Source organism: Thalassophryne amazonica, chromosome 12 (assembly GCF_902500255.1).
Source record: "Thalassophryne amazonica chromosome 12, fThaAma1.1, whole genome shotgun sequence".
Lineage (NCBI taxonomy): Eukaryota > Metazoa > Chordata > Actinopteri > Batrachoidiformes > Batrachoididae > Thalassophryne > Thalassophryne amazonica.
Window position 1 is genome coordinate 61,242,170 of NC_047114.1, and position 27,249 is coordinate 61,269,418.

General features: G+C 41.7%; 1 protein-coding gene across 1 annotated transcript in view; it reads left to right on the plus strand.

The window, feature by feature from the left end:
- LOC117521513 (ephrin type-A receptor 4-like) overlaps positions 1 to 27,249 on the plus strand; it is a 79,214-nt gene that overhangs the window by 41,026 nt on the left and 10,939 nt on the right. Inside the window, exons 7-15 of the mRNA XM_034182828.1 lie at positions 8,175 to 8,696; positions 21,030 to 21,154; positions 21,275 to 21,434; positions 21,549 to 21,660; positions 25,114 to 25,172; positions 25,360 to 25,473; positions 25,567 to 25,752; positions 25,832 to 25,893; positions 26,908 to 27,117. Of these exons, the coding sequence (XP_034038719.1) occupies positions 8,175 to 8,696; positions 21,030 to 21,154; positions 21,275 to 21,434; positions 21,549 to 21,660; positions 25,114 to 25,172; positions 25,360 to 25,473; positions 25,567 to 25,752; positions 25,832 to 25,893; positions 26,908 to 27,117 (1,550 nt within the window). The remainder of the gene's footprint in view (positions 1 to 8,174; positions 8,697 to 21,029; positions 21,155 to 21,274; positions 21,435 to 21,548; positions 21,661 to 25,113; positions 25,173 to 25,359; positions 25,474 to 25,566; positions 25,753 to 25,831; positions 25,894 to 26,907; positions 27,118 to 27,249) is intronic.

The following is a 27,249-nucleotide window of genomic DNA, read 5'->3' on the forward strand; positions in this document are numbered from 1 at the left end:
TAATGTTTTCGTTATTGGTTTATCTTTTTAGATAACTTTTAAAACCATTATCGGACTAATTATCTTCCGATGAATTGTCCTCTGATAACTTTTAGACCGATAATGCAGTAAACCCAGCTGAACAACAGCAAACATTTTTAAAATTTAAAATCAGTTGAGACCTACCTGTTAAAAGTTTCTTAACAGATGTATATATTTCTACCCTCTACAAACAGTAGAAAGATACTTCCAGGAAAAACCACTCTACCTCTGCAGGCAAAGGAGAACATTTCCTTTAACACCATACTGATATGGTGGCAATATCACCCAAGTCATCCAGAGGCATACATTTTTAACTTATGGTTCAAATTTTAACAAAACTAATTTTGGACAAGTTATTTAAAATTACTGTCATGTCTGAAGTTTTATAAAGTGAAAATATCAGATATATGTTTTAGTTTTAAAATAATGTGCTAATTTTTAAGGTTTTGTGAGCACATGCTGAGCCCAGCAGTGCATTATGGGTAGGACAGGGTGTTCACAGGACAAATGCATTTCAGACACTCTGTTCAGGCTCCACGGACAGCAGCATTAAACTCTAGTGCCTAAAATTCTCGTGAATATATTCTCTGGGTTTATAGATGTTATTGTATTTGCGTTTGTTAAATTCCACGCATCTTAAATGTAGCAGACGGATTATCTGGGATTTTGTTTTGGAAAGATTTCAAGGCCTCTACTCCCATCTACTGGCCAGTGGTGTTCATGGCAGTATTTTTTATTTTTTTTTTACAAATTAAGTTTAAAAACAAAACAAAAAAAAAACATTACAAGACAGCTCTGCGGTGTTTACACAGGCACAGTGCAAGTGGTTGGACACTTGTAGCTCTGTAGCAGCAGGATACCCTCACAACAGCCGACCAGAATAATATCAAACAGGTTTGATTTTCATTCGACCATTTGATCGGCGATCAGCAGGTGGTCGTCAGATGTTAAACGCAGCTTGTTACTCCATGTACACTACACGATGCAGGACGCGCAATTAACCTGAAACTCGGTCCAAAAAATTCTCTCGCACAGTGTAAAGCCAACATTTATGTGTCAACAATATTGACTGCACGTTTTACAACATCATAAAACGTGCGCACATTCTCTCCACATGTAAAACATTTTGCCACACGACACACATCACATTAACGTGTTGGTTTACATAATGTATGATTGAACCATTCAGTGTTTAGCAGAGGCACATTTTACCCAGAATCCTTTGCGATCTGTCTGTGTGTGTTACAAAACCTCAGAATTAATGCATTATTCAACATTAAAAGATATGTTATATTTTAACTTTGTACAAATGACAGAATTGACATTAATGGAGTTATTCTATCAGTATTCACACAAAACCATAAGTCAGGATGCCTTTATTTTTCAAGCCCTCCGCCTGACCGCAGCATTGTGATTAGTAGAGAGCTGGCTTTGTGACCACTCTCAGGCTGCTTCAGTGCTGTAGTTGTGTAGCTTCCAGCAGGGGGCAGCATGTTCAAACATAGAAATGCTGACTCATTGTTTGAGTCTTATCTCTTCCAAAAGTGATCGTGGTGTTAAAACTCAAATTCAGCTTGTTAGTAGTTGCAAATTTACCAAAGACAAAACTGGAATTTATCGGTTATCTGTAACTTCCGATACATTTTTGGGTGGTTTATCGGTTTATCTTTATCAAAGATAACTTTTTACTTATCTGATTATCTGTTATCGAAGTTAATTTTTTGGTTATCTGTGCCCACCACTGATGGTAGCCATCCCAGGGTGGTAGCTATAGCCAAATAGGAAACAATGAAGGGATACACAGGGGTCAAAATTTAAAATGCTCCAATCATATTGAAAACTACACTACATTATTTGTTTGAACATAAAGATTCAAAAAAGGTATAGTTTGGACTATTTATGACTGAATGCTGTGGAGATATGGGGTAAAAACAGCAAGAATGGTGACAAAGGTCAATTTTAGTTTGTACAGGGGTCAAAAGTTAAAGTTGTTTCAATTTTGGTAAAGAGTGATGCAAAGTTAATATAGGGTTTGAATAAGGAATAGTTTGCACCATGTGTCATGCTTAGTTATCACGTTACGGTGTAACATATGTCACATGTCTTAGAATCCATTGGACGTCGATAATGTCTGACATTTACTTTGGAGACCAAACATTCATTCAACACAGTCAAAACTATTCAATTTATTAATCCTATTAGTTCAACCAGTAATTTTCACCACTTTTTTTTTTTTTTTTACCAGAATTGAAGCAACTTTATCTTTTTACCTGTGTAACTGAAATTGACCTTTGTCACCATTCACCATTCTTGCTGTTTCACCCCATAACTCCATAACATTCAATCATAGATAGTCCAAACTATACCTTTTTGGAATCGTTATGATCAGACAAATAATGTGGTATACTTTTCAACATGATTGGAGAATTTTTTAATTTTGACCTCTGTGTAACCCTTCATTGATCCCTACCTGGCTATAGCTACCATTCTGGGATGGTTATCATACATTTTTGGGTAGGCCATGATACACTGAGGCTGGATTGTAAATGTCGTTTGGTCCCCTTAAGTGGTACCGATTAGGTCAAAATTGATGACTGGCTCATGGACTAAATAGCACTTAAACATACCTGATCTACAGCATGTGTGAATTTAGGCAATTTTATCATGATATCCATAGACTGTTAAATACACCTTATTCTACCACCTTGTTCATGTGCTGCTATTGTGCAACACATCAGCCTAAAACGCCTGTCGCTGCATTCACAAACTGTTGGTTTGGATTGGTAGCTTCACCCAAGCATGCACCTGTAGTATTCTGGGCATATTCTTCAGGAGGAACAATGATATTGTCACTCCCCAGCCCTCCCTGTAAGGATGTTTTTTACTTCTGAGCTGTTGCACATCTGTGCCGCTTCTGGTCGACACAAAGAGGAGAATTATGTGTCCATCAAAAGACACAGAGGCTGTTTGATGTGCACCACTGCCAAGCTGTAGAAGAACATACGTATTCTCTGCTACAAGATGGGTTTCAAGCATGACAAAATAAAATTGAGGAGTTAAATTTTTACTTGAAACATCAAGAAGTGGAGCTGAATTCCAGCAAGTAGAAAACACAGTTTAAAGCTTTCTTTCAACATATAATGGGGCCCATTTTGATGATCTACTAGTAGACAGCCTAAATCCAGCTCAGCCTCACCCTTTTTGTCATGCTCCGGTCACAAAATAACTCACAATTTCGTGACATGATTTTTATTTTATTTTACTATTTCTCACCCTACCTCTTCTCCTAACCCTAACCATAACCTAACCCTCTCCCTTCCCCATCCCTAACCATCACCCCCCAACTCCGTATCTCCCTGCATTTCGTGCTCCTGTCACAAAATGAATTTGTGATACCGTCACGAAAAGCATCGTATTTTGGTGACACTATCATGAACCATAGGTTAATTTATATTTCATGATGGCATCACAACATGGTGTGAGATTGGGTTGCCTAAATCATGTGGCATAAGTGCATTTGGAGAGTGTTCATCTCCACTTTGCTATTGACACAGCATATAATATTCACAAAAAGTACATTTTAAGGTACAAAGACGTATTTAGTTACTTAATTTATCATGGGGGGGTGGATTACAGATTATCATCTGTAATTGCCCTTCAAAGCGGTGTGTGCATGAACATGGAGAAATGATATATACACTCAACAAAAATATAAATGCAACACTTTTGGTTTTGCTCCCATTTTGTATGAGATGAACTCAAAGATCTAAAACTTTTTCCACATACACAATATCACCATTTCCCTCAAATACTGTTCACAAACCAGTCTAAATCTGTGATAGTGAGCACTTCTCCTTTGTTGAGATAATCCATCCCACCTCACAGGTGTGCCATACCAAGATGCTGATTAGACACCATGATTAGTGCACAGGTGTGCCTTAGACTGCCCACAATAAAAGGCCACTCTGAAAGGTGCAGTTTTGTTTTATTGGGGGGGGGATACCAGTCAGTATCTGGTGTGACCACCATTTGCCTCATGGAGTGCAACACATCTCCTTCGCATAGAGTTGATCAGGTTGTCAATTGTGGCCTGTGGAATGTTGGTCCACTCCTCTTCAATGGCTGTGCGAAGTTGCTGGATATTTGGCAGGAACTGGTACACGCTGTCGTATACGCCGGTCCAGAGCATCCCAAACATGCTCAATGGGTGACATGTCCGGGGGGAGTATGCCAGCCATGCAAGAACTGGGACATTTTCAGCTTCCAAGAATTGTGTACAGATCCTAGCAACATGGGGCCGTGCATTATCCTGCTGCAACATGAGGTGATGTTCTTGGATGTATGGCACAACAATGGGCCTCAGGATCTCATCACGGTATCTCTGTGCATTCAAAATGCCATCAATAAAATGCACCTGTGTTCTTCGTCCATAACAGACGCCTGCCCATACCATAACCCCACCGCCACCATGGGCCACTCGATCCACAACATTGACATCAGAAAACCGCTCACCCACACGACGCCACACACGCTGTCTGCCATCTGCCCTGGACAGTGTGAACCGGGATTCAACCGTGAAGAGAACACCTCTCCAACGTGCCAAACGCCAGCGAATGTGAGCATTTGCCCACTCAAGTCGGTTACGACGATGAACTGGAGTCAGGTCGAGACCCCGATGAGGACGACGAGCATGCAGATGAGCTTCTTCAAAAGGATTATGGGCAGTATTGAACACAATCATTAGAAAAGGGAGGGAAGCACTTGCTTACCCACAATATTTTATTCATGAGGACAGAATGATAACAGATACCAAACGTATTGCTAATGAATTTAACAAGTTTTTTTGTGAATGTGGGCTCCAATTTAGCCAATGAAATTAAAGATGATGATGAGGCAGAAGTAAAAGCTTATAAAAATGTAGAAATAAATAAGAGCTCAATGTTTCTAAATGCAATAGAAGAGGATGAGATATTGAAAATTGTTCATGAGCTCAAACCAAAAACCTCTGCAGATTTTAATAATATTGACATGGAAATTATTAAAAAAGTGATTCGAGTGATAGTTAACCCACTGGTGTATATATTTAATTTATCCTTCCAAACAGGAATATTCCCACAGGAAATGAAAATTGCAAAAGTGGTTCCATTATATAAAGCTGGTGATAAACATTGTTTCACAAATTATCGCCCAGTATCCATCCTCTCACAATTTGCAAAAATCTTGGAAAAACTATTTGTTAAAAGACTAAATAGTTTTATGGACAAACATAATTTATTAGCTGAAAGTCAGTATGGGTTTAGGGTAGGTAGATCCACATCATTGGCTCTCTTCGACCTGGTAGAGGAAATTACAGAAGGTTTAGATAAAAACAAATGTGCAATAGGTGTATTCTTGGATTTTAGTAAAGCTTTTGACACCATCAAACATAATTTACTTATAAAAAAAAAAATGGAACGATATGGAGTTAGAGGCATAGTGTCATCATGGATTAGAAACTATATAAGTCATAGAAAGCAATTTGTTCAACTAAATGAAATTAAATCAGATTTGCAAGAAATTAAGTGTGGCGTACCACAAGGCTCGGTGTTGGGACCGATTTTGTTCTTAATGTATGCAAATGATTTAAACAATATCTTAAGAAATATGAAAATTGTATAATTTGCAGATGATACAAACGTATTTGCATCTGGTGAGAATCTAGAACAGACACTTGAGCTAGCCACACAAGAGTTGATTAAAATAAAGAGATGGTGTGATATAAATAAATTAGCTGTAAATTTGAAGAAAACTAAGTTCATGATATTTGGAAACATTAAAAAAAAATAATAATGAAGTAAAGTTGAGTATTGATGATGTAGAATTAGAATTAGTTGATGAAATAAAATTTCTAGGTGTAATTCTGGATAATAAAATTAGTTGGAAGGGACATATACAACACGTCGGGTCAAAGCTGGCTAAATGTCTTGCAGTCATGAGAAAAACTCGGCACCTATTAATTAAACAGGCCTTACAAATACTATACTGTTCATTGTTTCTGCCCTATCTTACCTATTGTGTTGAAGTGTGGGGTCACACATACAAAATAAACATTCAACCATTAACTATTCTGCAAAAAAAAAGTGATACAAGTTGTAAATAACAAACGTTACAGAGATCACACTCACATCTTATTCTTGGAGTCAAAAGTTCTAAAATTTGCTGATTTGATCAATTTTAGAACTGCTCAAATACTTTTTAGAGCAAGGAATAAGTTACTTCCAGCGCACATACAAAAAACGTTTTCTGATAGAGATGGGAAATATAATCTAAGAGGAAAATTGAACTTGAAAACAAAGTGTGTAAGAACAACACGTCGGAGTTTTAGTGTAACAGTCAGTGGAGTGAAGCTCTGGAATAGCTTGCCTGAAAACATTAAGCAAAGTAAAAACATCCAGCAATTCAAAAAAGAATATAAAAAATTAATTTTTGATGCATATAAAAATGAGTAATGTAATTTAATTATTACATGTACAATGTAATCAAACTAATGCTGTTTTTTTATTATATTTAAATGTCCTTGCACATACCATATGACTACATGTAAATTAGGGGTAGGGCTTGATAAGCTTAAGCTTCATCCTACTCCTTTTTGAAACATGCATGATTCATAAATGTACTTTTGGGGAAAAGAAAATGCTGATTTAAACATGTTTTAAAATAATAGAAAGAAAGAAAGCTTCCCTGAGACGGTTTCTGACAGTTTGTGCAGAAATTCTTTGGTTATGCAAACCGATTGTTTCAGCAGCTGTCCGAGTGGCTGGTCTCAGACGATCTTGGAGGTGAACATGCTGGATGTGGAGGTCCTGGGCTGGTGTGGTTACACGTGGTCTGCGGATGTGAGGCTGGTTGGATGTGCTGCCAAATTCTCTGAAACGCCTTTGGAGACATCTTATGGTAGAGAAATGAACATTCAATGCACGAGCAACAGCTCTGGTTGACATTCCTGCTGTCAGCATGCCGATTGCACGCTCCCTCAAATCTTGAGACATCTGTGGCATTGTGCTGTGTGATAAAACTGCACCTTTCAGAGTGGCCTTTTATTGTGGGTAGTCTAAGGCACACCTGTGCACCTGTGCAGTTTGTGAACAATATTTGAGGGAAATGGTGATATTGTGTATGTGGAAAAAGTTTTAGATCTTTGAGTTCATCTCATACAAAATGGGAGCAAAACCAAAAGTGTTGCGTTTATATTTTTGTTGAGTGTAAGTGGTGGATTCAGTGAGTGACAAAAGTGAGAGGTTTTCTGGAGAGGGAATGGATCTGCACACAAAGTGACAAAAGATGGCAAAACATGCAGCAGTTTTTTTTTTTTGCGGAAGCAGTATCCACCATAGCTCCCTTAGGTGAAGCAGTTCAGTGCCTTGCTCCTGAAACATCTTCTCCATCTCCATCCACCCTTTGTCCTCTATACCCCTTCATGCACAGACTGCTCCCCCTCCCTCCCTCACACACACACATTCACCCATAGAACCTGCAAATAGTCATATGCACACATCAGTCAAAACAGCACTAATGTACAACAGCACAGAAAGGCTAAACATTATCTGTTACATGTGCAAAAATAATGAAACGTTTCATGTGCTTCGTCTGAGTGAAATAAAATCAAAGCAAAAATACGGCACTGATTTTTATTGTATTTTCTCTCATTCTCTAAAACAGAACAATCCCAAAATTGTGCCTGAATGATCTTTCTGTCACAGAGTGCAAATATTTATGACTAAGCCACCATCGTGTCTGGAAGACATTGAAAAGTGAATAAGTGTCCTGTGTGTCTGGCTCGTACCCTCCTTCTGCCTTTCTGAGTATGTGAGCAGGTCCTGTGTGACAGGCTTGGAATCTCACTCTGTGTGTTATAAACTTAATTATGCCTGTAGCACATGTGCAGCACATGGTTTTCCTGGCCTGGGAAAAAACTAAATACATTTTTTTTAAATGCCTGTCAGACACATACACAGAAGAACAAATACCACAGAAGAAAACTTACAGTCCATCAAAAACATCTATGGTATGGTTTTCAGTCTGATGCCAGACTCTATTACAAACTCTATTATTTCCATCCTACGTACTTAATGTGCAGTACATAAAGCATACTTCACTTTCTGTTTGCTTCTCAGAACCACCATCGGCGCCACAGCAGTTGATCTCTGTGGTGAACGAGACATCAGTGGTCCTGGACTGGAGTCCCCCCCGCCGTCTGGGAGGACGCGCCGATATTAGCTATAACCTGGACTGTCTCATGTGTCAACCTGGCAGTCAAACAGGAAGTCGCGTGCTCCCCAAGAATCAGAGCATCTCGCAACTTGAGGCACGGCACAGCGGTTTTGGAATGCAGTCGGATCAGGGGATCGTGGGATCTGACATCCAGTCAGAAAGAGGGGTCTTCCACAGCAGGCCCGGAGAGCACCCCAGACTTGGCTCTGGCTCAGTCGCTGGATCTCAGCTCTGTTTGCCATGTGGGTCAGACGTGCTCTTCACGCCGAGCCAAAGTGGCCTGCGGACCACAAGGGTGATAGTGAGCGAGCTCAGGGCCCACACGCACTACACCTTCATCATCCACGCACTCAATGGGGTTTCACATGTCAGCAGAGCAGGAGCAGCCCAGAGTGTATCTGTCACTGTGACTACCAACCAGGCTGGTGAGCAGTATCTGTGTGTGATTAATGTATTTGTCAGATTGTTGACTGTTATTACTGCTGTCTATGTGGGCAGCACTACACAAACTGCATGTTGGCAGTTATGTATGTTGGTACTTTACATATTGTGCTTATATAATTCCCTGAATGGAAGTGAAGCCAACCACAGAGGTCCACTGATCTGCCCATACATGCCTGCATAAGCAAAAACGCTGATGACTGCCCCACCCTGCAAGTGTTCCTGCCAATGTTTCAGTTCAATTCACTCACTCTCACTCATCTTCAACCTCTTAGTCCAGTTAAGGGTTAAAAGGGGCTGGAGCCTATCCCAACAGTCATAGAGCGTGAAGCAGGGTACACCCTGGACAGGACGCCAGTCTGTTGCAGGGCCACATATAGACAAACAAACACATTCACACCCGCAAGCACACCTACAGACAAGTGTCCAGTCCACCTAACATGCGTGTTGTTGGATGTGGGAGGAAGCCGGAGCACCCGGAGAGAACCCACACAAACACGAAGAGAACACACAAACTTCCATTTCAATTCAATTTATTTTATTTATATAGTGCCAAACCAAAACAATACTGCCTCAAGGAGCTTCACATGACTAAGGCCTAACCGTACCAACTGCCCTGAGCAAGCACACAGGCAACAGTGGTAAGGAAAAACTCCCTCTGGTGATAATGAGGAAGAAACCTCAAGCAGACCATACCCAGAGGGGTGACCCACTGCTTAGGCCATTCTAACAGTTACAAGGTTTTTACAAAATTTAACCAATTTTCTTACAAACAGAAGAAACAGGAAACAGAAGAGCAACAAAAACAGTGTCTGTTATTGAATAAAATCAATCCGTCTTTGTGCTTAGTTGCTGCCTCGAGGTCTTGAATAGATACGGCGTCCTGAGGTCAGTCCAGTACCCTGGGGTGCAGGTCCAGCATCCACTGAAGGTCTTGTCAGTGCCTCGGACAGAGAGAATAAGAGCAGAATCAGTCCACCTGAAATAACTGCACCTAAAGCATTTGTTCACTAACAGTGAATCAACAGGGAAGTGATGACATTACTAAAGTGGTCACCGGCAGCTAGTCCTGAGCTTCACTAACAGACACAGAATTTAGATGTAGTGAGGCAGAGACCTGTTCCGCTGCTAATAGTATGAATCAAAAAGAGAGGAAGCATAATTCTATACTATGCCAGTATGCTAGCCATACGAGAGGGAGATGTGTCTTGAGTCTGGACTTGAATGTCTCTGTGGAATCTGACTATTGTATCTCTGCAGGGAGATCATTCCAAAAGACAGGCATACAATGAGAGAAGGCCCTGTGGCCGGCCAAACTTTAACCTGAGGGACACTAAGTAGTCCTGCACCCTGAGAATGCAGAGCACAGGCCGGCATGTAGGGTGTAATTTGGTCAGCTAGGTAGGGAGGCATTAGGTCATGAATATTTTTATAGTAACAGAAGTTAGTAACAGAACCTTAAAATCAGACTTCACAGAGACAAGAAGTCAATGAAGGGAGGCCAAAATCAGTGTAATGTGGTCAAACTTTCTGCTTCTTGTCAAAATTCTTCCAGGAGCATTTTAAACCAGTTGGAGACCCTTAATGCTGGACTGTGGTAAGAGAGAGAATAGGATATTGAAATAATCCAGTCGAGAAGAGGCAAATGCATGGATCAGAGTCTCTGCATAAGGCAAAGACAGGATGGGACAAATCTGTGCTATGTTACAAAGGTGGAAGAAAGCAATCCTTGGGATTTCTCTGATGTGTAGGTCAAAGGACAACATGGGATCAAAAAATCACCCCAAGGTTCCTCACTTCATCAGACTGATGTATGACGCACAAGTCTAGAGTCAAGTTGAGCCTGGATATCTAAAACTGATGTTGATGTCTCCCTGTTGAGCTCATTAGAGTCAAATTATCCAAATTTAACAGCAAGAAATTTCTGGACATCCAACCATTCACAGAAGCATGGCTATCCTCTAAAGTCTGTCTCTATGTGTATGAGATTACCAGAAGTTATCTGATTGTTTTTATCTGCTCTGACAGTTGTTTCTATTGGCGCATTATTTGCTCTGTGGTTGGGTTATCCTTTTTTCATGGAACAACAGTCTTCATTGTGACATTTCTTTTGGACAGGTGATGCAGGTTGATTGACAAGAAAGGAAAAGACATTAGCAAGGCAGAAGTAAAAAAAAAAAAAAAAAACTCCAAAATGGCATCAGTTATCCAAACAGCTAGGTATACATTAAGCTCAAATCTTGAAAATTTGCAGTACTGATAAATTAGAGGTATATTGAAATTTCACCTAACCTGGTGATATTTGGGTGCTTGTGTTTGATTTCGCAATGTTATTGTCAGCAATAATTTCGAGAACTGCTTCTCTGTCAAAATATGGCCAAAATGGGTTGCTATTTATATGCATTAGTGGAAAATGATTAAACAGATCCCCATTAGACCGGAAATTCGCTCAGGGCTCCTGGTGTGCAGTTGACTGTTTTGCATGGCAACATTCTGACATTGGTGTGTCAGTGTGTGTGCAAGGGTGAATGTACGGCATCATTGTAAAGTGCTTTGAGCTTTTGCTACAGAGGGAAAAGTGTTATAGTAAGTAAGTCCCTTCGGCTGCTCCCTTGTTTACACTCGGGGTCGCCACAGCAAATCCAAGGTGGATCTGCATGTTGAACTGGCACAGATTTTACGCCGGATGTCCTTCCTGACGCAACTCCACATTACATGGAGAAATGTGGCAGGGGTGGGATTTGAACCCGGAGCCTTCTGAACTGAAACCAAGCGCATTAACCACTTGGCCACCACACATAATGCATGAATTTTCAGTGCTAAATAAAGCAAGCAATATTATGTAACAGTCCTGTAGCTTTAGTACTGTTTAAAAAATGCATGGCTTTTATTCAAGTTTAAATTCTGTCATCTCAGTATGAAAACTGGTTTGTTAGCTTGTGAGTAATACCGTCAACAACCCAACAAACACCTAAAACCACTGTTATTCCAGACGTTCAACAGTCATAAAGGGTGGGTCTCCATCATTAAACAAGGCGAAGTGGGGCTGAGCATCTCCCTGTTAGAGGCAGCGCCCCCTAGAGGTTAAAAGACACCAAATATATGTGTGATTCCTCACAATGGTGTCCTGAGGCCATGTGCCAATTTTGATTTTTTTGTATGAAATTGGGCAGCACGATGGCTTAGTGGTTAGCACTGTTGCCTCACAGCAAGAAGGTCATGGGTTCAATTCCCACCTGTGGCCTTTCTGTGTGGAGTTTGCATGTTCTCCCCATGTTTGTGTGGGTTCTCTCTGGGTGCTTCGGTTTTCTCCCACATCCAAAGACATGCAGGTTAGGTGGATTGGAAACTTTAAATTGTCTGTAGGTGTGCGTGCGGGTGTGACTGTGTTTGTTTGTCTATATGTGGCTCTGCGACAGACTGGCGTCCTGTCCAAGGTGTACCCCACCTCATGCTCTTTGACTGCTGGGATTCGCTCCAGCTCCCTGTGACCCTTAATTGGGGTAAGCGGTTGAGTGAGTGAGTGAGTGAGTGTATCAGTGTTGCAAATTCAACTGGCTGCGATGGATTAATGCTTTGAACAATCATAGCACCATATAAATAATATTTTGTGGCTTGATCTTAAGATTATCTGTCCCAATTTTCATGAATGCTGGAAAAATTTGTGGGCTCTGAGAGTTTTGAAGAAAAGTTGCCAAAAAATCTGGTATTTCATAAATTGATGGCAAAACCCTATTTGGGTGGGGTTGTTTTTATATGGGTATTGCAATTTTACCACAGGACTTCTATAATATTTATGGCTGATTCACACAGGATAAGAAATCACAGGATAAATAACAGAGATGGGAGTGGCTACACAATACACAGGCCTATCACACCACCATTACCCATAAGAAAGAAAGAAAGAAAGAAAGAAAGAAAGAAAGAAAGAAAGAAAGAAAGAAAGGACTGTCTCTGTCCATCTGTTTCAGTTTGTTCGCGCGATATCTCAAGAACCAGCTGACCAATTTCATTCATATTTAGCATAAGTGTGTACTTGGGTGATCCCCTGACACCAGTCTATTATGGTGAACTTGGGGTCAATTTCAAGGTCACAGCAACATATTCAAGTTATTATCATTGCCACCCTTGTTGGTGTGATATTTGAAGAACCAGTTGAACAATTTCATTCATATTTAGCATAAGTGTGTACTTGGGTGATCCCCTGACACTTTATATTGCTGATTTGTGGGGACTGAGTGTGGTGTTCTGGAGCATTCTGAAGATGCAGTGACCAGGGATATATCTGCAGGGGTGCGAAGCGTTAGTGTAAAAGGCTGTGACTGCAGCACAGCCAGATGCAGAAGCAGGGTGGTGGCAATGAGAGAAGACCTGTTGGCTGTGTGAACACCTGTAATAAAGTTTGCTGTGTTCCAATGCAAAACGTCCTTGGCTGTATACTGAACAACATCTGTGACACAACACTGGGGGGATTGTCATCTCCTGATGACTCTTGTTTCATTTTTGTGTTTGTCTCTATCATCTTGTCTGTCTGCTTCACATGTTGAGTTTTGTATTGGTTGTTTGTGTGGTTTTGTTTTTATTCTTGTTTTGTTTGGTTTTGGTTTTTTCGGGGTTGGTGCTCCATGTGTGTGCCAAAGCAGAGCAGGTGGTGTGCAGAGCACAAAACATATAGGCAGGGCATATAGCATCCGGGTTGTCCATCCGTCTGTCCTTCCGTCAGTTAATCTGTCCGTCTGTCTGTCTGTCCGGCTGCAATTCATTTGCTGCAACGTAGCTCGGCACCTATTGCTCACAAAAACTTAATATTTGGTGGGTACATGCCTTGGAGGAGTACTTCGCATGGGTTCGAAGGCTGGTGACCTTGACCTACTTTTCAAGGTCACCAGTCGTCACAACTGTCAAATCCTTCGCCACAACATAGCTTCGCACCTATTGCTCACAGAAACTTAATATTTGGTGGGTACATGCCTTGGAGGAGTTCTTCACATAGATTCGAAGGCTGGTGACCTTGACTTGCTTTTCAAGGTCACCAGTGGTCACAACTTGTCAAATCCTACACCTATTGCTTGCAGTAACTTCATATTTGGTGGGTACATGCCTTGGAGGAGTTCTTTGCATGGGTTCGAAGGCTGGTGACCTTGACCTACGTTTCAAAGTCACCAATGGTCACAGCTGTCAAATCCTTTGCTGCAAAGTAGCCCGGCACCTTTTGCTTGTAGAAACTTCATACTTAGTGGGTACATGCCCTGGAGGAGTACTTCACATGAGTTCGAAGGCCAGTGACCTTGACCTCCGTTTCAAGGTCACCAGTGGTTGCATTTGTTTTGAAGGCTGGCAACAGTGACCAACTTTTTATGGTCACTGTTTGTCACATCCTCTAAATAAATATTATGCCAATCTCCAATTTTTTCATTGCATATCCCAGTTTACATCAAACACATACGGCTTCAACCAAATAACAACCCCATACAAGTACATATTACTGCACTTTGCATGGAAAATAATACTGCGCGCGGGGCATTTCGTGATGAATGTCTCTAGTTCAACTTTTTTTTTTTAAATGTGTCACTTTATTTTTTTAATCTGTATAGAGATGATGCACAATGAGGGAATATACAAAGTTGAAATTAACATGATCACAGGATTTCAGATTGTAGATGTAATATGTGTGAGCTGATTATACAGAAATACTGCATAAATAACACCCAAATGTGAATGTCAAATTTTGACTGATTGCCTTCCAGTTGCCTCTTCACTTGCCTTCATACTTGGCATAAACCCTCAGAAAGAACTTTTTCACGTGATATAAATGTTGTGTGTATTCACACGCGATTAGTATAACCTGATAGAATTTCCACTGAATATTGTATAGAAGCTTACTGGAATCTTTACTGACACTGGAGCACACAGTCTGTAGAAATGAAATGGCACATTCGGCTGGAACTAAAATCACTGAGAAGCTCTGGTAATAATTACATTACCTCCCCCCCCCCCCCCCCCCCCCGTCAAACTAATCCTTCCTGAATAGGGTTAAAGGGTGTACCTGATTTTTGAAAATTGGGCATCAAGTTGCATGTTTTAACACACACACCTCTAAATTTTCCATATTGATTGCTTGACAGCACTGGAAGGCCAAACATGAAACTCGGTGAAACAAGTCTATGGTTGGAGCATGTGTGTGTATATCCTCCATCCAGAGCCTATTGGCCAGTGGGGGACAGTAAACCTCATATACCAGTGGCTCCACTGATGACAGTCGTACTGCACGTTGATGAAAGGCAAAAAAATATTAGGTTTTCTCACCATGCAACTCCTGTTCTTAATGTCTCTATCCTAGTTGCCTAGTTATTACACCGTCCTCTCACACTTCACAATAGCAGAATTAATTACAGGGATGTTCTCAAGAACATGTCAGAATGCACTCTGGCAAGCGTAAAGTACTGAACGAAATGCAAAAGATGTTTACGGAAAATGGGAAAACAGAATATTTGAAATCCACTCAGCTTCGTATTGTGGACAAAACAGCCCAAGTGTTATGTTGCGTACTCCTTGTGTGAGCTCACTTTAAGTGTTTGAAAAAGTGTTCAGACTTTATGGCGTGTTTCATTTTACTTCTGAAGGTGTCAGCTGGTGAGTGGTGCTCCTTACACATGCTCTCCATTAGTTTCACTGTGTGCAGCTTTGCATGCTGCACAAGTGCCGCCGCTTTTGGGGTTTCATGGTGGCATTTTCAGAACAGGCATACCTGCTTAATTCCAGGTGCCGAGGGGAAATAAGTCAGCTATGCCTGCACAGCATGAGAGCGCGTCTGGGATGTGTCAGGCCCAACCTGCACAACATATGGCCTGATATCGCATAAAAATCCACAAAAGAGGCCAAATGGTGATAAAAGCCAAGGAACTGGAGGGTTGTAAGTGGAGAATAAGGGAAGTGAATGCAGCTGGTCCCTGTGGAAAAGGAAGAAATTAGATGTAGGTCAGTTCCCAGGTGAGCCAGGTCACTGGTTTTTACAAGTGTGTGTGTGTGTGTGTGTGTGTGTGTGTGTGTGTGTGTGTGTGTGTGTGTGTGTGTGTGTGTGTGTGTGTGTGTGTGTGTGTGTGTGTGTGTGTGTGTGTGTGTTTGCTTGTTTGTTTCTTTCACAATTCCTCTGAGGCGGTTGGGCCTCTGTGTGCATGTTGGTTGACCTGAGAATTGCCCTTAATGTGTGCACACTGGCAAAGATCAAGATCATTAGAGTCAAAGGTCAATGGATGACAGTCAACCCCAGACTTGCCCTTAAAGCACTTGTTTTGCCAAAAGGCCAAGGTCACTGAGATCAAGGGTCAAAATTCTGAGATATATATATATATATATATATATACACGAGGTCTGTTAGAAAAGTATCCGACCTTTTTATTTTTTTCAAAAACCTGATGGATTTGAATCACGTGTGCTTGCATGACCCAACCTTGAACCTTCGTGCGCATGCGTGAATTTTTTTCACGCCTGTCGATTGCGTCAGCCTTTGTGTGAAGATGGGTGTAGTCTCTCGTCGGATTTTCTTTGCAAGGAAAATGGCGGAACAACTGGAGCAGCGCGACTGCATCAAATTTTGCCAGAAACTGGGCGACAGCCAGGTGGAAACCATTCTGATTATTCAGACGGCTTTCGGTGACGTTGCTATGGGAATCACACAGATTAAGGAGCGGTACAACCGGTTTAAAGATGGCCGCACAACGGTGGAGAGCGCGCTGCAAAAGCACCTCCGTGTTGAAGTCTCACAGGACATGCTGGACTCTGAAAAATGATGCCCAGCTCTTCCACCATTCGGAATATTCAGACAGCTTTCAGTGGCTTTTCAGTCGTGTGACCATCCGAGAAATTGTGGAAGAGGTGGGCATGTCACAACATGTCCCGTGAGACTTCGACACAGTGGCGCTTTTGCTCCGTCAGCTTTGTGTCGAAGCCATCAGCATGAATTTCGCTGCAACTCTTTTCATGGCCAAATCTTCTGTCACAGTGGAATGTGCCGAAAAAGTGCTGATGTCCACCTCTTCCACAATTTCTCGGATAGTCACATGATGGTCCCACATCACCACAGCGTTCACTTTGGAAATGACCTGGTCATTTCAGCATGTTGATGGCCGATCGGCGCGTGGCTTGTCTCCACCGTTGGGCATCCGTCTTTAAACCGGTTGTACCTCTCCTTAATCTGTGTGATGCCCATAGCATCATCACCGAAAGCCGTCTGAATAATCCGAATGGTTTCCACCTGGCTGTCGCCCAGTTTGTGGCAAAATTTTATGCAGTCGCGCTGGTCCAGTCGTTCCGTCTTTTTCCTTGGAATGAAAAAACACCGAGCGCGTGACACACACCTCACACAAAGGCTGCTTACCAGGAAATTACGCAATCGACAGGCATGAAAAAATTCACGCATGTGCACGAAGGTTCAAGGTTGGCTCATGCAAGCACACGTGATTAAAATCCATCAGGTTTTTGAAAAAAATAAAAAGGTCGGATACTTTTCTAACAGACCTTGTGTGTGTGTGTGTATATATATATATATATATATATATATATATACACACACACACACACAGTTATATGCAAAAGTTTGGACACCCCTGATGATTTCCATGATTTTCCTTTGGATCAGCAATTTCAGTTAAATATATGATATAGCAGACAAACACAGTGATTTTTGAGAAGTGAAATGAAGTTTCTAGGATTTACAGAAAGTGTGCAATAGTTCTAGATCCTCCTTTTGCAGAAATAACAGCCTCTAAATGCTTCCTATAGCTTCCAACGAGAGTCTGGATTCTGTTTGAAGGTATTTTGGGCCATTCTTCTTTACAAAACATCTCAGGTTTGTTGGTTTCCAAGCATGGACAGCCTGCTGAAAATCAAACCACAGATTTTCAATAATATTCAGGTCTGGGGACTGAGATGGCCATTCCAGAACATTGTAGTTGTTCCTCTGCATGAATGCCTTAGTAGATTTTTAGCAGTGTTTAGGGTCGTGGTCTTGTTAAAAGATCCAGCCCCAGTGTAACTTCACCTTTGTCACTGATTCATCAACATTGTTCTCAAGAATCTGCTGATACTGATTGGAATCCATGTGAGCCTCAACTTTAACAAGATTCCCAGTACCTGCACTGGCCACACAGCCCCACAGCATGATGGAACCACCTCCAAATTTTACTGTAGGTAGCAAGTGTTTTTCTTGGAATGCTGTGTTCTTTTTCTGCCATGCATACCACCCCTTGTTATGTCCAAATAATTGAATTTTAGTTTCATCAGTCCACAGCACTTTATTCCAAAATAAAACTAGCTTGTCCAAATGTGCTTTAGCATACTTCAAGCAACTCTGTTTGTGGTGTGTATGCAGAAAAGGCTTCCTCTGCATTACAGCATCTCCTTGTGCAAAGTGCGCTTTATAGATGAACGATGCACAGAGACATTATCTGCAGCAAGATCATGTTGTAGGTCTTTGGAACAGGTATGTGGGTTGACTATGACTGTTCTCACCATCCTTCGCTTCAGCTTATCTGAGATTTTTGTTGGCCTGCCACTTTGGGCCTTAACTAGCACTGCGCCTGTGGTCTTCCATTTCCTCACTATGTTACTCACAGTGGAAACCGACAGCTGAAATCTCTGAGATAGCTTTTTGTATCCTTCCCCTAAACCATGATGTTGAATAATCTTTGTTTTCAGGTCATTTGAGAGTTGTTTAGAGGCTCCCATGTTGCCACTCATTAGAAGAGATGCAAAGAGGGGAAACATTTGCAAATGGCCACCTTAAATAACCTTTCTCATGATTGGATTCACCTGTGTAAGGAGGTCAAGGGTCAATGAGCTTACCAAACCAATTTTGTCTTCCAGTAATTAGTGCTAAATGTATTCAAATCAATAAAATGACAAGGGTGCCCAAATTTATGCACCTGCCCAATTTTGTTTAAATTATTATTGCACACTTTCTGTAAATCCTAGAAACTTCATTTTACTTCTTAAATATCACTGTGTTTGTCTGAAATTTCTGATCCAAACAACCAATAGTTTATAAAGGAAAATCATGGAACTCATCAGGGGTGCACAAACTTTTGCATACAACTGTATATATGTATATACGAGGTCTCTTAGATAATAAACCGACCCTTTTATTTTTTTTTTAACTATATGGATTTGAATGACATGCGATTACACCAATCATGCTTGAACCCTCGTGCGCATGCGTGAGTTTTTTCACGCGTGTCGGTGACGTCATTTCCCGGTGGGCAGGCCTTGAGTGAGATGTGGTCCCGCCCTCTCGGCTGAATTCCTTTGTTTCACACGCTGCTCGAGACGGCGCGCGTTGCTTTATCAAAATTTTTTCTGGACCTGTGAGGAATATCCGAGTGGACACTATTCGAGAAATTAAGCTGGTTTTCTGTGAAAAGTTTAACGGCTGATGAGAGATTATGGGGTGTTTCTGTCGGTGTAAGGACTTCCCACGAAGCGGGACGTCCTGCAGCGCTTCCAGGCGCTGTCGTCGGCCTGTTTCGAGCTGAAAACATCCTAATTTAAGGCTTAATTCACCCAGGACATCGTGAGAGAACAGAGAAGATTCAGAAGAGGCCGGCATGAGGAATTTATGCGGACATTCCACTGTTTAAGGACATTTTTTTAATGAAAGACGTACGCGCAAATTCGCCAAGTCGTTTCCGTGACGACTCGGCAAATCTGTGTGCGCCGCGACAGGAAAAACACCTCTGTGTTGAAAACCATTTGTAGAATTCAGGCGGCTTTTAATGGCTTTCAACAAGTGAGTAACTGAGAAATTGTTTAACAGCTTGGGCATGTTCCAACTTGCCCGTTAAGATTTCCAACGGAGGTGTTTTTCCTGCCGCGACCCCCCGCGGTCGGGTCCAGCCCGACATGCGACTCTGCCCGCACGTTCTTTCATTACAAAATGACCGTTAACAATGGAATGTCCGAATAAACTCCTCATGCCGACTTCTTCTGAAAGTTCTCTGTTCTCTGACGACTTACTGCGTCAACAGAGCCTGAAATGTGGAAGTTTTCAACTTGAAACGGCGAGACGCTGCCGCCTCGAAGCGCAGATCGCCGTCAGGCGCCGTGGACCGTCCTTAAAGCGACACTACCAGACCAAAATCTCTCATCAGCCGTTAAAATTTTTACCGAAAACCAGCTGAATTTATTGAATGGTGTCCACTCAGTTGTGCCTTACAGTTTTGAAAAAATTTTTATCAAAGCAACAGTCTCTGAGCCATTCCTAAACAATGAAAAAAATCGACGAGCGGGTGGACGACTCCTCACTCAAAGACTGCCCACAGGCGAATGACGTAACCGACAGGCGTGAAAAAACTCTCGCATGCCCACGAGGGTTCAAGCATGTCTGATGTAATCACACGTGATTCAAATCCATATGGTTTTTGAAAAAAATAATAAGGTCGGATACTTTTCTAATAGACCTCGTATATATATATATACACACTTGCTGAGTTGCCTGTTCTACATACGGGTAATAGAGATGCATTTTAGTCATGTCATTGCATATTTCATGTCACTTTAGTTAACGTGTAGTAAGTTGCATTACATTTTGTGTATGTTGTCATCATTCATTTTCATAGAGCAATTTATGACATTCATGAGACTCAAGTGAATGATGATGAAAGGTGATAGCATGTCATATCACTGCAATGCTGTACACAGCAGGTACATTTTAATTGAAAAAATGAGGGCTTTAACTGGCATATAGTGTGTAATTGAAATGCACCCTATCCGTTAAGTATGATGCTTGCTACCTGACCTGAGCATCACATGAACTGCAAAAATAAGGGCTCCAGTGAGCGGGTTGTGATCTAATATATAAGGCTGAATGTGCGTCTGTGTGTTTGTATTTGCGTACGTACTCTTTCAACCTAAGGGTGCCAGTGACCTCCCCCTTGGTGCCACCAGTCACCAAAGTCAGCAAGGTCAAATTCCTCAGAGGTTAATGTCATGTTTGTTGGCCGAAGATTCTTCTACTGATTTCTATCAAATGTACTAAGTCTATAGAAGTTGGCCCCAAAATTGCCATAAAAAAAGATTTTGGCAAAAGTCATGAATTTGATATTCCACCCGATTTGGACCAAATGCAGCTCACACTGTGGTGGGTTCCAGAATTGCTTTGACAAAGTCAGCCAGAGATCAATCTTTTGAAAGTCAAGGTAATTGAGGTCAAATGTCAGATTACAGCAACTATTACTATCTTCATTCCCATGGTTACTGTTACCTAATTGTTCAAATTTCTGCTGGTGTGATTACGGTATTTCAGTTCTCTGTCTCCTTTTCAGCTCCTTCTCCAGTCTCCTCCATCCAAGCCACTGATGTCACAAGGCACAGTTTGTCGCTGTCCTGGCAACAGCCTGATCGATCCAACGGCGTTATCCTGGAATATGAGGTCAAGTTCTATGAAAAGGTGAAGCACCTACAGGTTAATGTGGCTGTGTAATGTCAGTATATCAACACGCTGTTTGTGTGTTGCTGATGGTGCAGATGGGTTTAAAAAGAGAGCCCCCCTTTTATTTGCTCTAAACAGGATCAGAAAGAGAGGTCGTACCGCATAATGAGGACCTTCTCTCAGAGCGTTGATGTCACGGGTCTCAACCCCCTGACTGTGTACGTGTTTCATGTGCGCGCCCGCACAGCTGCTGGCTATGGAGACTTCAGCACTCCCTTTGAATTCTCCACTAATTCAGGTATTTTAAAAAACAACACAGTCAAAATTTGTCTGTTCTGCACTTTCGGGGCACACATTAAAAAGTTGAATGTAAAGACGTTATCACTTTTTCCTTGGTGTCCTCCACTGTTAGATCCTTTTCCGCTGATTGGAGAAGGAGTTAACTCTGCCTTCCTGCTGCTGTCTGTCAGCGGGGTTGGAATTTTACTGCTGATCTCCGCAGCTGTCTTCATCATTAGTCGCAGGTACACATACAATATGCACATACTCAAACATCTACACAAAGTGTGTATAGCTTAAGACTTCTTCAGTTTCCACAGGGTAGCTGGTAGCTGACTACAGTGTCTCTCTGCACTCATATGATAGATCCAAGTACTGGTCTTCTTCAGTGAAGGTTATTGAGGTCAAAGGTCACGCCTTTGATATCTTGGCTGTGTGCTTTGGGTCATTGTCCTGTTGAAAAATGAGCCTTTGCCCCAGTCTGAAATCAAGAGTGCTCTGGAGCAGGTTTTCATCCAGGATGTCTCTGTACATTGCTGCATTCATCTTTCCCTCAATCCTGACTAGTCTCCCAGTTCCTGCCACTGCAAAACATCCACACAGCATGATGCTGCCACCACCATGCTTCACTGTAGGGATGGTGCCTGGTTTCCTCCAAATATGACTCTGGACATTCATGACAAAGAATTCAATTGTTGTCTCATCAGACCAGAGAATTAATTATACTCAACAAAAATATAAACGCAACACTTTTGGTTTTGCTCCCATTTTGTATGAGATGAACTCAAAGATCTAAAACTTTTTCCACATACACAATATCACCATTTCCCTCAAATATTGTTCACAAACCAGTCTAAATCTGTGATAGTGAGCACTTCTCCTTTGCTGAGATAATCCATCCCACCTCACAGGTGTGCCATATCAAGATGCTGATTAGACACCATGATTAGTGCACAGGTGTGCCTTAGGCTGCCCACAATAAAAGGCCACTCTGAAAGGTGCAGTTTTATCACACAGCACAATGCCACAGATGTCGCAAGATTGGAGGGAGCGTGCAATTGGGCATGCTGACAGCAGGAATGTCAACCAGAGCTGTTGCTCGTGTATTGAATGTTCATGTCTCTACCATAAGCTGTCTCCAAAGGCGTTTCAGAGAATTTGGCAGTACATCCAACCAGCCTCATAACCACAGACCACGTGTAACCACACCAGTCCAGGACCTCCACATCCAGCATGTTCACCTCCAAGATCGTCTGAGACCAGCCACTCGGACAGCTGCTGAAACAATCGGTTTGCATAACCAAAGAATTTCTGCACAAACTGTCAGAAACCATCTCAGGGAAGCTCATCTGCATGCTCGTCGTCCTCATCGGGGTCTCGACCTGACTCCAGTTCGTCGTCGTAACCGACTTGAGTGGGCAAATGCTCACATTCGCTGGCGTTTGGCACGTTGGAGAGGTGTTCTCTTCAACTTTATGCGAAGGAGATGTGTTGCACTGCATGAGGCAAATGGTGGGCACACCAGATACTGACTGGTATCCCCCCCAATAAAACAAAACTGCACCTTTCAGAGTGGCCTTTTATTGTGGGCAGTCTAAGGCACACCTGTGCACTAATCATGGTGTCTAATCAGCATCTTGATATGGCACACCTGTGAGGTGGGATGGATTATCTCAGCAAAGGAGAAGTGCTCACTATCACAGATTTAGACTGGTTCGTGAACAATATTAGAGGGAAATGGTGATATTGTGTATGTGGAAAAAGTTTTAGATCTTTGAGTTCATCTCATACAAAATGGAAGCAAAACCAAAAGTGTTGCGTTTATGTTTTTGTTGAGTAATTAATTAATTTAATTAATTATTTAATTAATTAATTTCTCATGGTCTGAGAGTCCTTCAGGTGCCTTGTGGTAAACTCCAGGTGGGCTGTCATGTGCCTTTTACTAAGATGTGGCTTCCGTCTGGACACTCTGCCATACAGACCTGATTGGTGCATTACTGCAGAGATGGTTGTCCTTCTGGAAGGTTGTCCTTTCTCCACAGAGGAATGCTGAAGCTCTGACAGAGTGACCATCGAGTTCTTGGTAACCTCCCTGGCTAGGGTCCTTCTCCCCCGATTGCTCAGACGGGCGGCCAGCTCTAGGAAGAGTCCTGGTGGATCTGAACTTGTTCCATTTATGGGTGATGGAGGCCACGGTTCTCATTGGGACCTTCTAAGCAGCAGAAATGTTTCTGTACCCTTCCAAAAATTTGTGCCTCTAGACAATTCTGTCTTAAAGGTCTATAGAAAATTTCTTTGACTTCATGCTTGGTTTGTGCTCTGACCTGCACTGTCAACTGTGGGACCTTATATATAAGCAGGTGTGTGCCTTTCCAAATCATGTCCAATCAATAAACTGAATTTGTCCCAGGTGGACCCCCATTAAGCTGTAGAAACATCTCAAGGATAATCACTGGAAATAGGATGCACCTGAGTTCAATTTTGAGCTTCATAGCAAAGGCTGTGAATACTTATGTGCATGTGATTTCTTAATTTTCTTATTTTTAATGAATTTTCAAAAATCTCAAAAAGCTTTTTTTCACATTGTCATTACAGGGTACTGTGTGTAGAATTTTGAGGAAAAAGAATTTAATCCATTTTGGTGTAAGGCTGCAACATAAAATGTGGAAAAAGTGAAGTGCTGCGAATGCTTTCTGCACCGTATATATTTTGAATAGTTGCTTCACAGAAGTGGTTCAATACACCTAGGTTTACTTTTAAACACCATCTTAAACCCATTTATCACATTTCTGGTCACATGACCTTAGTATTTGTGTTGCATTGAAAGGTGAATTGAGTTCACAATGGTAACTTTGGGGTCATGGTTAAAGATCTATGTAGTATCTTTGTATAATTTATATGGTTACTCTTAAACACATATTAAATCATATTGATCACATGTGTTTGTCCTTGTGTGACCTTGAAAAGACAAACTCAAGGTTATCACTGTTTAATGCAAACACTCTGGAGCCACTACGTACAGATTACCATATCAGTGATTGATTGGTGCTTATAATGTGCGAGCAGCCAAGGCGATATTCACTGAGAACAATTTCCTTGAATACGTCGTCTGTGGGCCCTGCAGCCTCCCGTGCACTTTGATGAATGCACACGCGTCCTCATGCTGTTGTGTGTTTTAACAATGTGTGCATTTTACCTGGTGCGTTTGAAGGGGATTACAGCGGTGACGACAATAATCCCTTTGTTTCTCACTGATCGTTACTGTCTCTTCTGCAGCAGTTTGTCTGTCAGATTCCTCACATGTACACAGCCGTGTGCACACGCCTACAAATGCACATGCCTGCTCGCTCACAAAGGTGTCTTTGACAGTTTATTTGTTTAAGGGAAAACAGCTTTTATCTGCTGCTACCTGAGGCACACCCCCCACCCCAACCCTGATGCTTTCATCTGTTCGGACACCCTTTTTCCTTTATGTTCCCATTGTCGTCTCTTTCTGTTGCGGCACATTTTAAAAATCCTAATGAATAAACAGTGCAACTGCAAAAAAAAAAAAAGTCACTGTGACATGAGCTTTTATCAATTTACTTAAGTGTAAAAACACTCACAACAAAAGACGGGATGAAGAAAATATTACTGGAATGTACTGACAGACTTTGTGCCTTTTCTCTTTCTGTCCATCATCTTTCATTTCTCCTAAGGAGGAGTAAGTACAGCAAAACAAAGCACGAACCTGAGGAGGAGAAACATCTTAATCCAGGTTCAGAAACACATTCCTGTCTTCTGTCCACCTGCACACGCCTTCTGATCTAATTCAGACATTTACATAACATACGTAGCTGTTACGCAACTCACATTTCTCACCATCCTTCTTCTCTCCCTCCTCTGCCTCCCTCCTTCTCCTTGCTTCTTTGATCTCCTCTGCCTCCTCTCCTTTATGACCCCAGGAGTGAAAATCTACGTGGATCCGTGGACTTATGAAGATCCAGATCAGGCCATCCATGAGTTTGCCAAAGAGATCGAAGTCACCAGTATTCACATCGAGAGGGTTATTGGCATGGGTAGGCCTGGCTGCCGAGTGCACGCACGCACACACACACACACACAGAGGCTAGCTTGGCTCTGACTTTGCTGCGTGACATTTGTGTGTGTAGGAGAGTTTGGGGAGGTGTGCAGTGGACGGTTACGTGTCCAAGGAAAGCGTGAGATCTACGTGGCCATCAAGAGCCTGAAGGCGGGATACTCTGACAAACAGCGGAGGGACTTCCTGTCTGAGGCCTCCATCATGGGACAGTTTGACCACCCAAACATCATCAGGCTGGAGGGTGTTGTCACTAAATGTGGGTAGGACTGTGGTATAATTGTAATGTGTTCGCTGTCCATCCCGGGTAATACTGTTCTTTTTTTCCCCGTGCATAGGTAAGCCACTGATGATCATCACAGAATACATGGAAAATGGATCCCTGGATGCATTTCTTAGGGTATATGCACTTTTTCCAAATGTACTTATAAATCATGTCTTCTTTAAGATGCAAGGAACTGGTAAAACCTTGAATGTTTTTTCTGTATAGGCAACAAAAATGGTGATATTTCTTTATCACTAACACAGCATTATTACAATAATCTTGCATTAGTAAATCTTGCATTTACTAATTCCAAACACGGCTGCAATCTGTGAACATTTATGATTACAAAAGTAACATTACTATTACAACCCCAATTCCAATGAAGTTGGGACGTTGTGTAAAATGTAAATAAAAACAGAATACGATTTGCAAATCCTCTTCAACCTATATTCAATTGAATACACCACAAAGACAAGATATTTAATGTTCAAACTGATAAACTTTATTGTTTTTGTGCAAATATTTGCTCATTTTGAAATGGATGCCTGCAACACGTTTCAAAAAAGCTTGGACAGATTGTGCTTTTGACTTTGACTTATTTTCATGTGGTGGTGGTGTTTTATAACCAGTGTGTTTGTTCATTTGAGAAATGATTAAGGATTGCTCTAGGACAAAGTAATTTAATTTTGAGAAGAAAAAAAAAACTAGTAGGTCATAGGTCAAGCTTAACATTTGGACCCAGTACTTATGCTGTTGTTAATCAATCAACTCTCAAGTGTACACAGACCTGTATGTTTTGGTAACACCGAGTGACAAAAAATGAATATGCATGACTCAAAAAATTAATATGTGGATACTGAACTGTTTGCGTGCAGTTCTTGTTTTTGTTTTTTATCTGCCTTTGCTACCAAAAGGGACCAACACTGTGTGGCAGCTGGTGACACCTTTGACACCTTTCAATGTACAATTAGTTTGTGGCTTATCTGTATTTCTGGAACATTTCAAAAGTTGCTGAGAACTGTTCACCTGTTGTGACTTCATTGCAATGTAGACAGTTATCAGTAGCAAATAACTTGCACTTATTTACAGTTTACATGTACTCCAAATAACCGCCGGCTTTTTGCTGTGCATATCATTTCAATATTTCAGAAACATGACGGCCAGTTCACAGTGATCCAACTGGTCGGTATGCTCCGTGGCATTGCCTCAGGTATGAAGTACTTGTCAGATATGAGCTATGTTCACCGAGACCTGGCAGCTCGAAACATCCTGGTCAACAATAACCTAGTGTGCAAAGTGTCTGACTTTGGTCTGAGTCGAGTTCTAGAGGGTGACCCAGAGGCTGCGTACACTACAAGGGTAAGACATACATTCAAACTGGCTGCATCAAATGCACACTGGGAGAAACCTTGAACACTTCAAGGCCATCACCTCCCCAGCACTAACTGTGTTACTTTTTTGTGATGCTGCATGCTACCTTATGTTGTTGGT